The sequence below is a fragment of the Haemaphysalis longicornis genome, unplaced genomic scaffold (assembly GCF_048455015.1).
Source record: "Haemaphysalis longicornis isolate Haplotype H1 unplaced genomic scaffold, Haemaphysalis longicornis Haplotype H1 scaffold_4, whole genome shotgun sequence".
Classification (NCBI taxonomy): Eukaryota; Metazoa; Arthropoda; class Arachnida; order Ixodida; family Ixodidae; genus Haemaphysalis; species Haemaphysalis longicornis.
This window is the reverse complement of record NW_027526361.1, coordinates 28,779,264-28,792,563: the sequence shown is the minus strand read 5'-3', so window position 1 is coordinate 28,792,563 and position 13,300 is coordinate 28,779,264. Positions and strand designations below refer to the sequence as shown.

Genomic DNA, 13,300 nt, shown 5'->3' with positions numbered 1-13,300 from the left:
GTCTGTTACACTGCACTCAACAAGTGCGAAAGGACTAGGGGTTGAGTTCTGACAAATGCGCAGAGGAGTGGAGAGCATAAATTGGGCGCCGTTTATGGATATTATAAAGAATGCGCACCCAGATTACCTCTGCAGTGTCGGTTACCTTCTGCACTTGTCGGTTACCTTTTTGCTGGTGTAATTTCTGGAATTGGTCTCTGATAGCCTGTTATCCAATGCAAAACTTTGCAAGTGGTGTGGACTGATGTGATGTGAGCAATTGGTGGCTTGAACGTGAGCATTTTTCAGGAGCCTTAAATAAATGCGATACACTGTGTGCAAAGTAGGTTTCTTTCATTGACTATTCCCAGCGTGAAAGTGATTGGCAAATTCATTCCTCAAATACTTTCAATAGGCCAATTGATGGGTGGGCTGTATGTGGCAGGTTTTGTAATGTTTTTTGCAGTCCGTAAAGATAAGAAGTTGAGTTAAACTGGGAGTCTGGGATGGGCTTATACAAAGCCCAGATACTACCGAAAATGAAGACTGATTGTTGCAGTGATTAGATTATCGACAATAGCGACTGCCACAATGGCTTAGGGATGGAGGAATTCTGTTGCTAAGCCCAACATTGCAGTACAATTACGAGCAGCAGCAGCTGTACTATTCCTCATAGAGTTGAAATACAAAAAGCTTTTGTTTTAGGGGCCCCAGGTAATCAGTTAATCTAATGCAGGTCAGTTGTAGCTTGCAGTTACCTTTAATTTTTCTTTGAATGCTCCTCAAGCTCTATTCCCTGTCTTTTAAATACCCTTTCTTTCTTTTTAAATCCCTCCCTTCCAACTTCCCATGCATATATGTTAGCCAACTGGCATGTTCCCTGGTTAACCTCCCTGCCTTTCATTTTCTGTATGATCCTATTCATGCATGAAACTCAAATTTTAATGGACAATACGTAGAAAAGACATTCTTAATGCTGAGGTAAGCATGGACACATGGTGTTTGTCCTATAAATGGGTGGCATTTGTGGTGCTCTCCCTTGATTTCATTTCATTTATTGTTACCTTAAATAGCCCCTAGGCATAAAATTGGGCATACATGAAAGGCAGGCAGGTTAACCAGGGAACATGCCAGTTGGCTAACCTATGCATGAGAAGTGGGAAGGTAGGGATTTAAAGAGAAAGAAATGGTATTTAAAAGACAGGGAATTGAGCTTGAGGAGCAATAAAAAAAATTAAAGGGAACTGCAAGCTACAACTGACCTGCATTGGATTAACTTGGATTACCTGGGGTCCCTAAAACAAAAGCTTTTTGTAATAGCCCCTAGGCATAAAATTGGGGCAATGGTGACGAGTTGAACAGAAGACAAAGTGAACACCAGCGAACACAAAGCAAAAACAACAACAAAAGAAAAAAAAATGTTCTACACACACATTACGAAAAGATTAACTGAAAACAAAGGCGAACATACACAACAAAAGCAGTAATAAAGGGAAAAAAGCAGACACAGTCGTCCATTGCACATAAGAAAAGCCCTCCTCAGTTCAAGGCGATGTTGATCATTCAGTTCAAAAACAGGTCTCCAAGGGGACCTATAAGGTCTACAAGGGGAGGTCTCCAAAGGAATAGCCTGCAAGCTAAAAAGGCCCCCTTAGTGGACTTGGCATAACACAGCTGGCACGAGAGCTGCTGCGTGGAAGTCCGCTCGCTGCAGATCAACGGCGTTTGGCATTTCAGCAAATGCCTCTGGTAACTTTGTGTCAGAGGCTGCCAAAAAAGTGCAGTATCAGGAAATCTCTGACAAGTAATGAGTAAGTTACCTTAGGACTGGATGTACGCAAATTAAGAGTGAGCAGGATGCCTCCCAACTTCAAAACGATTTGGTGCGTATTCATGACTGGTGTACAACGTGGAAAATGTCTTTGAATTTTAATAAGTGCGTTGATCTTTGTTTTTCAAAGAAGAAAAAGAAGATCGAATATAGATACTGTATACTGTGCCAGTTACCACGAAGACAACTTACAAATACCTGGGTGTTTTCTTTTCTTCTGACTGTTCATGGAATGTACATGTGGATTATGTTGTCGCGAAAGCTGCGAGAGTGTTAAGTTTTATTCAGCGTAACTTAAGATGTTCGCATGAGCGACTTACAGAATATGCGTATTTGACGTGTGTACGACCAGTCTTAGAGTATACCTGCGCTGTCTGGGATCCGCCGCAGGTATCTCTCAGTGATAGAAAAAATACAGAACAGGGCGGCAAGGTTCGTCCTGGGACGGTATCAATGGCGGGAAAGCTGTACCGCTATGAAACAAGAATTGAATTGGGAGCTGCTTTCATCACGCAGAAGAAAATTGCGATTAAAACTTTTATATTTAATATTTAATAATAGAACTGGAATCAACAAGGACATGTATTTACAGACGCCATATTATTTGTCAAATCGAATTGATCATTCCTTTAAACTGAGGGAATACCGTCCCAGAACTGGAATTTTTGCAAATTCATTTTTTGTCAAAACGATGCATGAGTGGAATGGGCTCTCAAATGTACAAGTGTCTGCTGTGAATGAAAACTTGTTTTTTTCGAACCTGTAACCCCCCTGGTATAATGCCTTCGGGTGCTGCAGGTATATGTTGAATAAAGAATAAAGTCACTGGTTTGAAACCAGGCTGTGGCAGCTACCTTTCTCGTAGAGGTGAGAGCCTAAATGCCCCTGGGACAGCTTTTTTAAGTTCATGCGTTAAGAAAACCCGAGGCATCCACTGCATCACGCCTTGTGGGTGAGGCGTGCATCTTTTGCAGTTTAGACTCCAAGCCTGTCGCAACAATGCCCAGGTGTGGGGCCTGCTGGTGGGGTACCTGGGCGCCCTGTGCTTCTGGTGGTCGCCCCAGACGGAGGGCTACCTGCGTGCCCTGTCGCCCGCTGTGTGGCTCAGCGTGGTCTGCCACCTGGCCACCGTGGCGGGCATCTGGCGGGTGCCCATCCTGGCGGCCCTGCTCCTGCTCCTTGCCACGGGCTTCCTGGCGGAGCTGCGAGGGGACACGGACGGGGAGCATGGTAGGTGGAACAGCACCAAGTGGATAGCTCAAGCATAGATCTAAATTCGTTACGTTTGGAGAAACTGCCTATCGTCTACACGTCACACATGTGATCTCTCGTATATCAGTGCATTTTTGTGTGTAATTGTTTGGTCAGCAGTGTTGCTTTTCAGGGTGCATGCCCTTAGCAGCCGTAACTCCCAAATCGTAGGCTGATAAGTTGGAGGGACGGCTCTTCTGCTGCAGGAACAACGGAACCGGGTTCACCTTGTGTGAGCAGCCTGTACGCAGGCTGGGCTTGGCTTACGGGCTCACCTGTGGCCGCACAAAATCAGGTGAGATGGGGGAACGGGGCACTGCTCACTGCTGAGCACTTGGAACAAATTCTGCCAGCGGCATGACAGCGGGACAGACGTGCTGCTTGGCTGCACAGACAGTAACTAATGCCTGGAGCTGTTTGCAGTTAACGAGAGTTCCGTTCGCTCCACTGCTGAAGTGGCACATGGTTGGCATTCAGCATTAAGTGGCACATAATGGGCACCCAGCATTTGGCAGCTATGAATAATTAGGGGTCCACTGTGAAGAAGCTCGATAGGTGCTTGTTTGCATTGCTACCTTCCACATTGTGAGGGCTTGAGCTTTCTTATTTTGGCGCGCTCTATTTGAAGAGAAAATTATCGTGACAGTGTCCTTTGAGAGTGAAACTGAAAATATTTTGTGAGCAAGTAGCAGCACATGTCCCCATTAGCTGATACACAGATTTATGTTTTGTGAAGCCTGTGGTTACATAGCAGTTGGTTCGGGCAGTGCTTTATTTTTCTGATCTTCGGGGTTCGGTGTTTCCAAGCCACACATTAGTGAGGCAAAGCAATTATTAAATAAAACGAAATTTGAAAATAAAGCTGTAAATGTGCACTCGTATCTCATTCACACAAACACATCCTGCCGGAGCTCCATAGGCAGCGCCCCATACCTGTAGATGGGGGCACAGACTCCGTTCCCCACACTGTTGTTGGGTGCGTGGAGACCAACGTGAGCGTTTGGTCCTAGGACCACCTGTGCCCGCCCAAGCCCACAGCCAAGAAGCGGGTGTCGTTCAGCCTTGAGCCGGACACAGTCTTTCTCCCGGGCACCGCGCCGCCAGAGTCGTCCTCGCGCAGGCCATCCCAAGTCAGTGCGCCCCGCTGCTGTGTGGAAAGCCCCGGAGGGTGCCTGCTGCCTGCCCGTGCCCTCCGCCCTTCTAATCGGTGTGCTGTGTGCCTCCGGTGCTCTGCACAAGCCCCCGTGTCCCCAACTTCCACTGCACCACTCTTGCGCTTGTTGTTACGAAGGGGACGTGGGCTCCAAAGCCAGAGCAAGAACGTGCTGTTGCATGGATGCACCGATAAACTCCACCCCTTCGAAATTTTGACTCCTTCGTAAGCTAAGTTAGTGAGGTTCAGGGTGAGCACCTTTGGGGCAGGTGCACAGGATGGGCATCAGTGTGAAAGTTGCAACGGGCAGTCAGCGGTGTACGTGCAGGTTCTGTGGCAGTGATACGAATCTTAGACCTCCCATTGGCTAAGTAGCGTAGCACATTTAGTAGCGTAGCACACATTTTTAGCCCACATTTAGTAGCACACATTTAGCGTAGCACACATTTAGTAGCGTAGCACACATTTGTAGCGTAGCACACAGTAGCATAGCCAACATGCTACCGTAGAAATGCTGAAAATTAATTCTCATTAATTCAGTCACGAAACTCGTAAACATGCTATGTAGGAAACACGTAAAACAGTACTCCCAATGCAAAACACGGAAAAACACTTGGCAGGCATTCAACTGGACATTAGCGCTGTGGCATCCACAACTTGTATGAAGTGTTCAGGTGTTCTCGGAGCTTTTTTCCATTCTTGGTAGTATGAGTAACTGTTCTCTACTTCACACATTTTCACAATAGTAGCACGTGGCACTTTGTGCTGTAAAAACAGAAATCTCCATCACCCTAATTGTTGTACGTTTCAGAGTGACAGCTTTTGAGAACTGTTACAATCATGCAACCCCTAACACACCTTTTTATGTGTTACTTATAACGAGAAAGTGTTTAGCATAGAGCTGTTTGTGCATAGTGTTTACCGAACCTTCTGTTTTGTTGTGCACGTAATATTTGTACGTGGCCTTTTCTTTGTGGTTGTTCTGTGACACACTTGTCTTGAGTGCTCAGTGTTCTTTTGAAGTCTAATGGATGGGAACAGCAGTAGCTTTGAGGTGAGGAAATTGTGGGTAGTCTCTGGCCACAAGTTCAATGTATGTTGTGTCAGCATGCTCTTGGCTCCCTCTACTAAATTTATGCAATCCAAAATGCTGCCCTGTTTGTGCTGTACTTACTTACTGCTGTGCATGCAAACTCTACGAAAGTCCACATGATATACTATGATTACACGAGTACTGTCATAAGGGCTTGCCGTGACCTGGCAAGACATTCTTTTTGTGCATTGTACAGCGCAGTCTTTCCTCTTGCTGTCACGAATACTTCTGCCAGTGTGTGTTTGTTTTCAATTAATATAAATATAGATTTGAGCCAGGTAAACATGACTATGGCATTGTTTATCGGCTGTAGTGTATGGGGTTTTCAGTGGGCAGACTTCCCAGCCACAGTCTGTGTGCCAGCATCACTCTTTTCGAGCATCGTCAGTCTTTTGCTGTTGTGTTGCGAACATGATTGGTTAAAAAAGGCCACTGTGCTTCTTTTAGGTCCGGGCTGTTGTGTCACCCTCGTAATTGTTGTCATAGATACAGCGTGAAGCACAGCTCGGGCTGGAACCACCATCACGAGCTGACTTTGGTTTGCAGGACAGGGATGGTGGAGCTGGGGTGCCCCCCTTGTTGCAACCAGCACTGCACATTACGCGTGTTTCGCCGTCACCGGGCGAAGGGGACACAATTCTGCCGGCCATCACAGTGCAGGACAGCGAGGGAGCCAGCAAGGCCAGCGCTGAGGAGGGCCAGGAAAAGAAGACAGGTGAGCATTGTCACAGAAAAAAGAAGGTAGTATGCAGAAGCATGTCGGAGAACGCAGCACTGGAGTGATAAGGGATTTAAAGGCCAACTGCGCTCAAAATTTCGACCTCTTGAAAACACTATTTCTGCATAGTCTGCTGAAAAAGAAAGCAGGATGCAAAATGCAAGATACAACAGTTGAAATATGCGCGTGGACGCCGCGAGTGGTCAGCAAAAATCGGCGATTTTGAAACTGAAATCGAGGAGAGTGCGGCTATTAAAATAACGTTCAGCCGGCAAGTGAGCGGCTGGATGGTAGCAAGCCTGTGTGCAAGCTCTAGGTGCGTGCAGGGCAGCAAATGGGTAAAGCGTTTGCAGCAGAGCTCGACCAGTTCTCCAGCTGCATGGCTGGCCAGAGGAGGAAGCCCCCATCGGTTGGAGCATCACAGGCGCGTCGTGGCTGTTTACGTGATCTGCCGGCAGGTGCATTGTGGTCTGTGGTGGAGCTTATTTAAACGCTTCTGACCAATTAACGAGGTGTTTCACGGGGCTACCACTCGTGTCCCATTTGGTTTGGTAATAGTACTTACTACACATTAAAAATAAATTTGGTTGAGGTGAAATTTGTGTGCAGTTGGCCTTTAATTAGGGAAAAAGTTCTGAACAGAATGCAGATGGCGTTTTTGTGCAGTGTACTCTAACTTGGCTTTGGTTAATTTCATTGTGCCACTTATGATTTGACCAAATGTGGTGGTCCTGTCGTATTAGCAAGATGCATGTTTCAACTTTGGATGATTTTATTATGCGCTACCTGCTAGGTGATGCTCGGAAAATCGCCATTTCTCTGAGGCTTCGAAGGACTTGCTTTCCCAGCAGGATTGCTGCTCCTGCTTGTCTTCTCCTCACTGGGCTTGTGCTGTAGTTGTTGCTTATCCAGCATCGTGCTTCAGCAACTGCTCACAAAGGCTGTGCTGGTCCAGTGACCATTCTTTTTAGTTCTTGGCTAAAAGCAAAAACACCTGTGTGTGCACGTCAAAGATCCCCGGGTGGTCAAAATTAATCCGGAGCCCTCCACTACGGCACGCCTCATCACCTGTGAAGCATTGTAAACCCCACAATTGATCAATCAATTTTTTTAACATTGCATGCTTAGTACTATTACTGCTCCCATGCAAGGCCCTCCTGCTTCAAATTTATGGGCTCCAGGACTTGCTCTGCCCACCACGCGGCATACAGTCATCTACTGTCATTGGCGCCTACTGGTTCATGAAGGCTGCTGTCTTAATCCGAGGGTGCCCGTGCTGCACTGCAGACTCCCAGGGGGAGGAGGGTGGTGGTAGCCGCAGCCGGCTGTACCTGTCCACCCTGGTGTGGGCCTGCCTGCTGGCCCAGCTGTGGCGCTACATCTGGCTCCTGCACCTCACCTACGTGCCCCTGCTGTACACCGTCACCAAGCGAGTGGGCAAGTGCCTCTCTCTCTCTCCTTCCACCCCATCGCTGTGGGCACTGCTCCGATGGAGGCAGAAAGTGCAAACACCCGTGTGTCGAGATTTTGAAACATGTCAAAGGTCCCAAAGAGGTCAAAAAAATTTGTGACCTTCCTCTACGGTCTGCATCAAAGTGCCAGATGCAGCTTCGTCAGATCAAACCCCAAAATTCACTTTTTTGCACCCACCCCTGCTATGCTGCTCAAGACCATACTTGACGGGGAACTTTGCTGCAAAAAAAAGTATTTCTTGACAGACCGACCTTTGACCTGTGTATGAAAAAAGAACTGATTCCCTACATGCATATTAACAGAAAAATTTCTTGCCGTTTGCCTCATGGCTGTTTTTTAACTGGGCACTGTCAGTGGCCACCTTTGCAGGTGCTCTCCAGGCGCGGCGGACTAGAGAAAGTTGTTTGAATATTCTTCTTTAGGTTGTACTGGCAACTTCTTCCAGTCCAGCTGCCTGTATACCCCCTCCAGACAAGTGGATCACAATTTGTTCTCTGAACCACTGCCCATTCTAACTACTGAGAAGGGAGGGAGTAAAGTGTGCTTCGTTGTAGAGGTGGGTGGTGTCGTCGTGGAGGGGTGAAAGTCACTGATGACACTGATGCAGGAGGAAGATGATGAAGGAAAGTCCATTTACACGTATTTACAGCAGACGATGAAGCATGAACATACGACAAAACAGGGCAGAAATGAAAATTAAAAATTAAAATGCGCCGCGTGCACTAAGGGGGTATCGCCGCGCGTTCCCTAATAGGGGCCCAGAGACCAAAAAGGTGCCGAACCGCCTCATGGTACACGAGAAATTTTGGAGCTCTGGCACCCAGAAACTGCCACAGGAGCAAGTCTTGATGCGACCCCTCTTGGTCACAGCTCCAGATGGATGCGTTGAAGGATGCGCGAGCGGTCGCAAGCAAAGCCGCCTCCCCACTGCAGCACACATACCAATTAGGGTTTTGACCTCCGCTCCCCTCCCTGTCCGCCCCCAAAGGTCAAGAGGACAGCAACGCATTCCCCGACACTGCGTAAAAAGCCGCCGGCCAGGGCCATACAAAGAGTTGTGACTCACTGGTGTTGGCGGCGGCCACGCATAGCTCCTGCCGACGGAGGGGCACACGACAAAGCCACGAGAAGGGAAGGGGGGTCATTGTCCCAACATGGTCTATCGGTGCGCCATCGTTATAGATGGTGTCATTGCGTTCGTCCTCCTCTTTGCAGGCAGCCACCTAAACCTGTGGAGCTGCCTGCGGGACCAGACACGCAATCTGTGCTGGACGCTGCGCAACTGGTACGAGGAGCGCAGCCAGGCCCTCTTCCCGGGACCTGTGCACGGGCTCTGGCGGCTGCTGCGCGAGGGCGACAGGCGGGTGGGTGGTGGTGGCAGTGGTGCCGCTCTTCTGCTTGGCTGCTTTGCTTGCTGCACCCTGGCACAGTGACTCTTGATGACCCTGGACGTGCTGTTCCCTGCTCTCTTGGCTATGGGAAGCTTGAACCAACACTGTTGGGCAAATGCTGTCAAAACTGTTTCAAGTTTTCCTGTTTGGTCAAAGGTTGCTAGTACATTTATGTTTGCCTCTTCCACCCAGCTTGGACTTTGTGCATAATACACAGAATAATGTGTATGCGCTGCAGATAAGCAAAAGGATGTGCAGGTTTTCATGGCAGTTATTTTATGCAGTAGTAGCATACTTCTGAGATTTTTCATGTGTGTGTGTGTGGCATACGTTTGCACAAGGTGACCGAAATTTTCCTCCTTACTGGTGCATATGTGTGTAGTATGCAGATACAGTTAATTCCCGTAAAGACAAACTCGAAGGGACCATGAAAATTTGTTCGTATTATCGAATTCGTCTTAAGTGGATATTTTTTTTTGCATTGTGCATGTCTCAAAGGAGCAAAAGGGTTGTTGATATGATTTGCAAAACCTTTATTTGTTATCTGAGTGAGAGGAGACTGGGACTAAAGGCACAGACGGCCTTACAGAGGTCCTCAACCCCCTTTACGCAGTGTCAGCTGCATTGTGTTGTCAGCAAAATTTTCATGGAAAATACACCTTCATACACCTGTAAATGTATACAATTTAAACAGCGCCATTGCTATCACAGGTAGGGGAACAAGTAAAAATAAAGCATTCAGAAAGAGAAAAGAATAGAGAAAAGAAAAACACAAAGGTTGCACCAGAAATGTTTACAAAAACCTGAGTCATCAATAACGAAATGAATAAAAATGAATACACGGTTAAATATACATATGCATGTATACAGTAAAACCTCGAGGTACAGTAAAACCTCGTTGCAAGAAACAGTGTTCCAAGAGACACTTGGTTATAAGAGACATCTCAATGAAAACGTTTTGGTTGGTTTTCATATGTTTGCCATGCTAGCAACATTGCATACAAGAGACTCTGGTTACAAGAGACATGTTTCCTGGGTCCTGTGAGTGTCTCTTGTAATGAGGTTTTACTGTATGTGGGTGCAGAAAACGGAAGTACCAGAAAATTGTAGCCTTAACTATGTTGTCTTAACCACAAATTTAATCAAAACCAAGTTCATTTTAACATGAGTGTGCTGTGTGTATGCACTCTGCATAAACAATAAACTATTCCATTATGCCAAAGACTGCAGTTTTTGCAACACCACCAGTACATGGTGATATCTTGGCTACTGGGCCTAGAAGGTCCTTTTAGTGCCCATAAAAATGTCATTGGAAGCTGCAGGAGTAAGCTCTGCCAAGTTTCTATTCTTCGTCGATGCATTAGTGGTTTCTTTGAAGCTGCTACCTACCCACCACCCTCATACAAAATGCTCGCTTTGAAACGAGAAAAAACAAGTCCCCTTCCCACAAGGGTGATTACAAGGCTGCTTGTACTTGACTGCTGGCCACACTGGCTTTATGCTGCATGGCTACAAGATTGTGAAATTGTTCACTTCCTTTGCCCCCTTCCTTCCCCTTGCTCCTCCCCAGATGGTGTCTGTGCTGAAGATGTCCATAGACTCGCTGACCACCATTGGCATCTTGCTGCTGGTGTTCCTCATGGCCACCGTGGGCACCATCTTCCTTGCCCTGCAGGTGGGCCTCCTGTCCATGTCACCATTCGTGCCGGTCTTGAATGAAGATGCTGAAGAATGCTCTTTTTACTTTCTATTTATAGCTCGAGAAATCAAAACGTGCTGAACTTATGCAACGATCGCACAGGCTCTTTAGCATTGGGATAAAACATTGGTGCTTTTGTGTTTTGAGCCACGGAATCATTAGAACTTAATTGCTTTGGCCAGAATTTGCGTCTTAATCTTGAAATCGTAACAGTTTGTTTGCTGCATCATAGTAGCTGGCAGTCACATTTAGATTCACGACAGGGCATAATAAATGTTCTGCGAGGTCTCTTCTTGTTTCCTCAGGTTGGTGTTGTCGAACAGTTTACACCTCCACAATTGTTGGAGGGAAGTTACTTGACGAGCTTATTTTTCACCAGGTGAGGACTTCATGGTTACGGTCACTGGTGACTAGGAGCAGGAGCTGTTTCAGAATTCTTATTGGCCAATGAGTGTGTTGCCGGTGCTGGTGAACAACTTCCAGGCGGCTGTCTTCGTACTAATGAACGGAAAAAAAGAAAAAAAGGTACGCAGGCTGGCTATGCTGCTGTTCGGAGAAATTACCAAGCACTCTTGTGAACTGAGTCCTTACTGCCAGACAGCTTGCCATACAAATAGCAGCTGTCCATGTCACAGATTGCACCATAATGAAGTCCTACTAAAGTTTTGCTGCTGCACTGAATTCATGACTTGTCATTGAATCAAGTGAATTTAACAGCCTAACAGCCTGCCAAGACGGCTGTGTTCATTATTCATAAGTTTGCGAGCATGAAACATTTATTTGTTTCTGTCATTTTTTTATGTGCTTTGTTTATCCATTTTTGCAGTTTGTGACTTGGCAAATTACAATGTGGTAGGTAGTCTGGGGTACCAATACCTGCCTTCTCATTTGTACAATTCCACCAAGGAGCTGCTGCCATCTAGTGCAGTATTCATGGGCAAGCTGTGCAGGTTATAGACATGAACAACTTGTCTGGCACCCCCCCCCCCCCCCCCCCCCCCATCCTTTAGCTTTCTAATGCACTCCAGTTATCAAGAGTGTGTGTGTGTGTGTGTGTGCGTGCGCAGGTGTATGGCGAGAGCATGCATTTGGTGGAGGTGACGAGCAGCCTCATCAACCACACCGTGGTGAACAGCCCCGAGTTGCAGGAGATGCTGCCCGAGTCCCTACGAAACGTCCAGGGGGCCTTCGACTCCATGCTGGGCGACGCCTACCTCTACGGGCGCCAGTGGATTGGCGGCGCGGTGAGCCGTTTTATCGAGTGTACTGGCTCCTGCATTTGAATGTGACTAACCTTTTTTTAAGTGCAGAGCACTTTAGGGGCTTGCATTGTCGTGTTAGCTCGCTCACTGGACCCAAGTAGAGCTACACGGCGTTCCGTCGTCGCGGCATAACCCATAGGCTTTGAAAGCCAAGCGGTTTATATAGTCATAAGCCTTTGAAACTCGTGAACCGCTGATGCTTGTCATACATCTCCCCGTTGTTTAGCGCAAAGAAAACTGCAGGCACATTTGAGGCAAAATATACGTAATTAACCGCCAGCTGCCGCGTTCATTTGTTGGGAACGCTTGTTGGGTTGGTTTCTACGATGGTAAGCAAAAAAAAGTGATGGTGCAATGCCGGCATATGGTGGAGGAAAAGCAATCACAAAAAGAACAAAACTCCTGCTGGCACAGTTTCAGGCAGGAGGCACGCAAGCAGCGCAAGGGCGGGAAATTCGAATGGCATTTGGTGGTAGCAGTGAGTGGATAACGGTGGCACAGCCCATTATGGTGAATCACTGCTCTGCACTTCCGACAGTTTTCGTGTCGAGTGGAACGGCTTTAATTTTTTTTTTTTGCCATCTATGACATTACACACAATGGAGCGGCGAAAACAGAAAAGTTCATTTTTGGCACGTCACAGGTGCGGCGTGCCATGGAGGATGCGGATGAGTCTCACATGATGGAGGTAGAGCGCCAAACGTTAGAGCTCTGGGACCGTGCCTACCACCTCTGGGTGGCACGCAATGCCACCGATGACCCTGCCCTGCCCCAGGGACCGTCCTGGGATGCTGTGACTGAATCCCTGCGCAACTTGGATTTCTCACTCTTCACCAGCTTTGTGCGGGACAACATTGGCACACTCATGTCGGTGAGTGGAATTGGCTGTGCAGCCTGCTTTTTGCAGTGATTGTTTCTTCGGTGCCTTGTGTTGAGCTGTGGAATGATTGCTCGAACTTTGGCAAATCAGAGAGTGCAATAAAGGTTGTTTCATGCTTCTAGCGGCCCTACTGAAAAGTGGCAAAATTATAAGTTTGTAATTCAAGGATACCCATTGAAGGGACCCTGCAACACTTTAAGTAAACCTGAACGACGTTTAGATTACACTGCCAGGAATACCTGAGCCAGATATTACACGTGCATGTGAAGTGGTGAGCGTGCAAATCGCTGTGAAAGATGCGGAAAAGCCAATCCCACTCTCTTTAATTTTTCTCTATGCACCCCTGGCATGGCCTGAATGATGACATTGCGGCCATGGCTGTCCTATTGGCTCAACTTCGCGGCTTATTTCTCTTATTTCCTGTGACGATCTGCCATCGTCGGCGCTGTGTGCCAACCTCTTCTATGCCTGAACCTGTATGCAGTTTTAGCGCTTCTTTTCTGTTTTGAGTGCGCGCAGAGTTTGAGTGGCAAACTCAATAATCCCCTTTCAACGAGACCACTCGACAAC

At 47.3% G+C, this 13,300-nt stretch overlaps 1 protein-coding gene across 3 annotated transcripts in view; it reads left to right on the top strand.

Annotated features, from left to right (window-relative positions):
* Nucleotides 1–13,300, top strand: part of LOC144178416 (transmembrane protein 245) — a 30,035-nt gene that overhangs the window by 4,233 nt on the left and 12,502 nt on the right. For 2 of the 3 annotated variants that reach the window (XM_077706254.1, XM_077706253.1), the window contains exons 2-10: nucleotides 2,818–3,040; nucleotides 3,268–3,356; nucleotides 4,072–4,191; nucleotides 5,854–6,022; nucleotides 7,313–7,466; nucleotides 8,718–8,862; nucleotides 10,460–10,564; nucleotides 11,656–11,832; nucleotides 12,494–12,721. In XM_077706254.1, the coding sequence (XP_077562380.1) occupies nucleotides 2,818–3,040; nucleotides 3,268–3,356; nucleotides 4,072–4,191; nucleotides 5,854–6,022; nucleotides 7,313–7,466; nucleotides 8,718–8,862; nucleotides 10,460–10,564; nucleotides 11,656–11,832; nucleotides 12,494–12,721 (1,410 nt within the window). The remainder of the gene's footprint in view (nucleotides 1–2,817; nucleotides 3,041–3,267; nucleotides 3,357–4,071; nucleotides 4,192–5,853; nucleotides 6,023–7,312; nucleotides 7,467–8,717; nucleotides 8,863–10,459; nucleotides 10,565–11,655; nucleotides 11,833–12,493; nucleotides 12,722–13,300) is intronic. The other variant, XM_077706255.1, reaches the window with a different exon arrangement.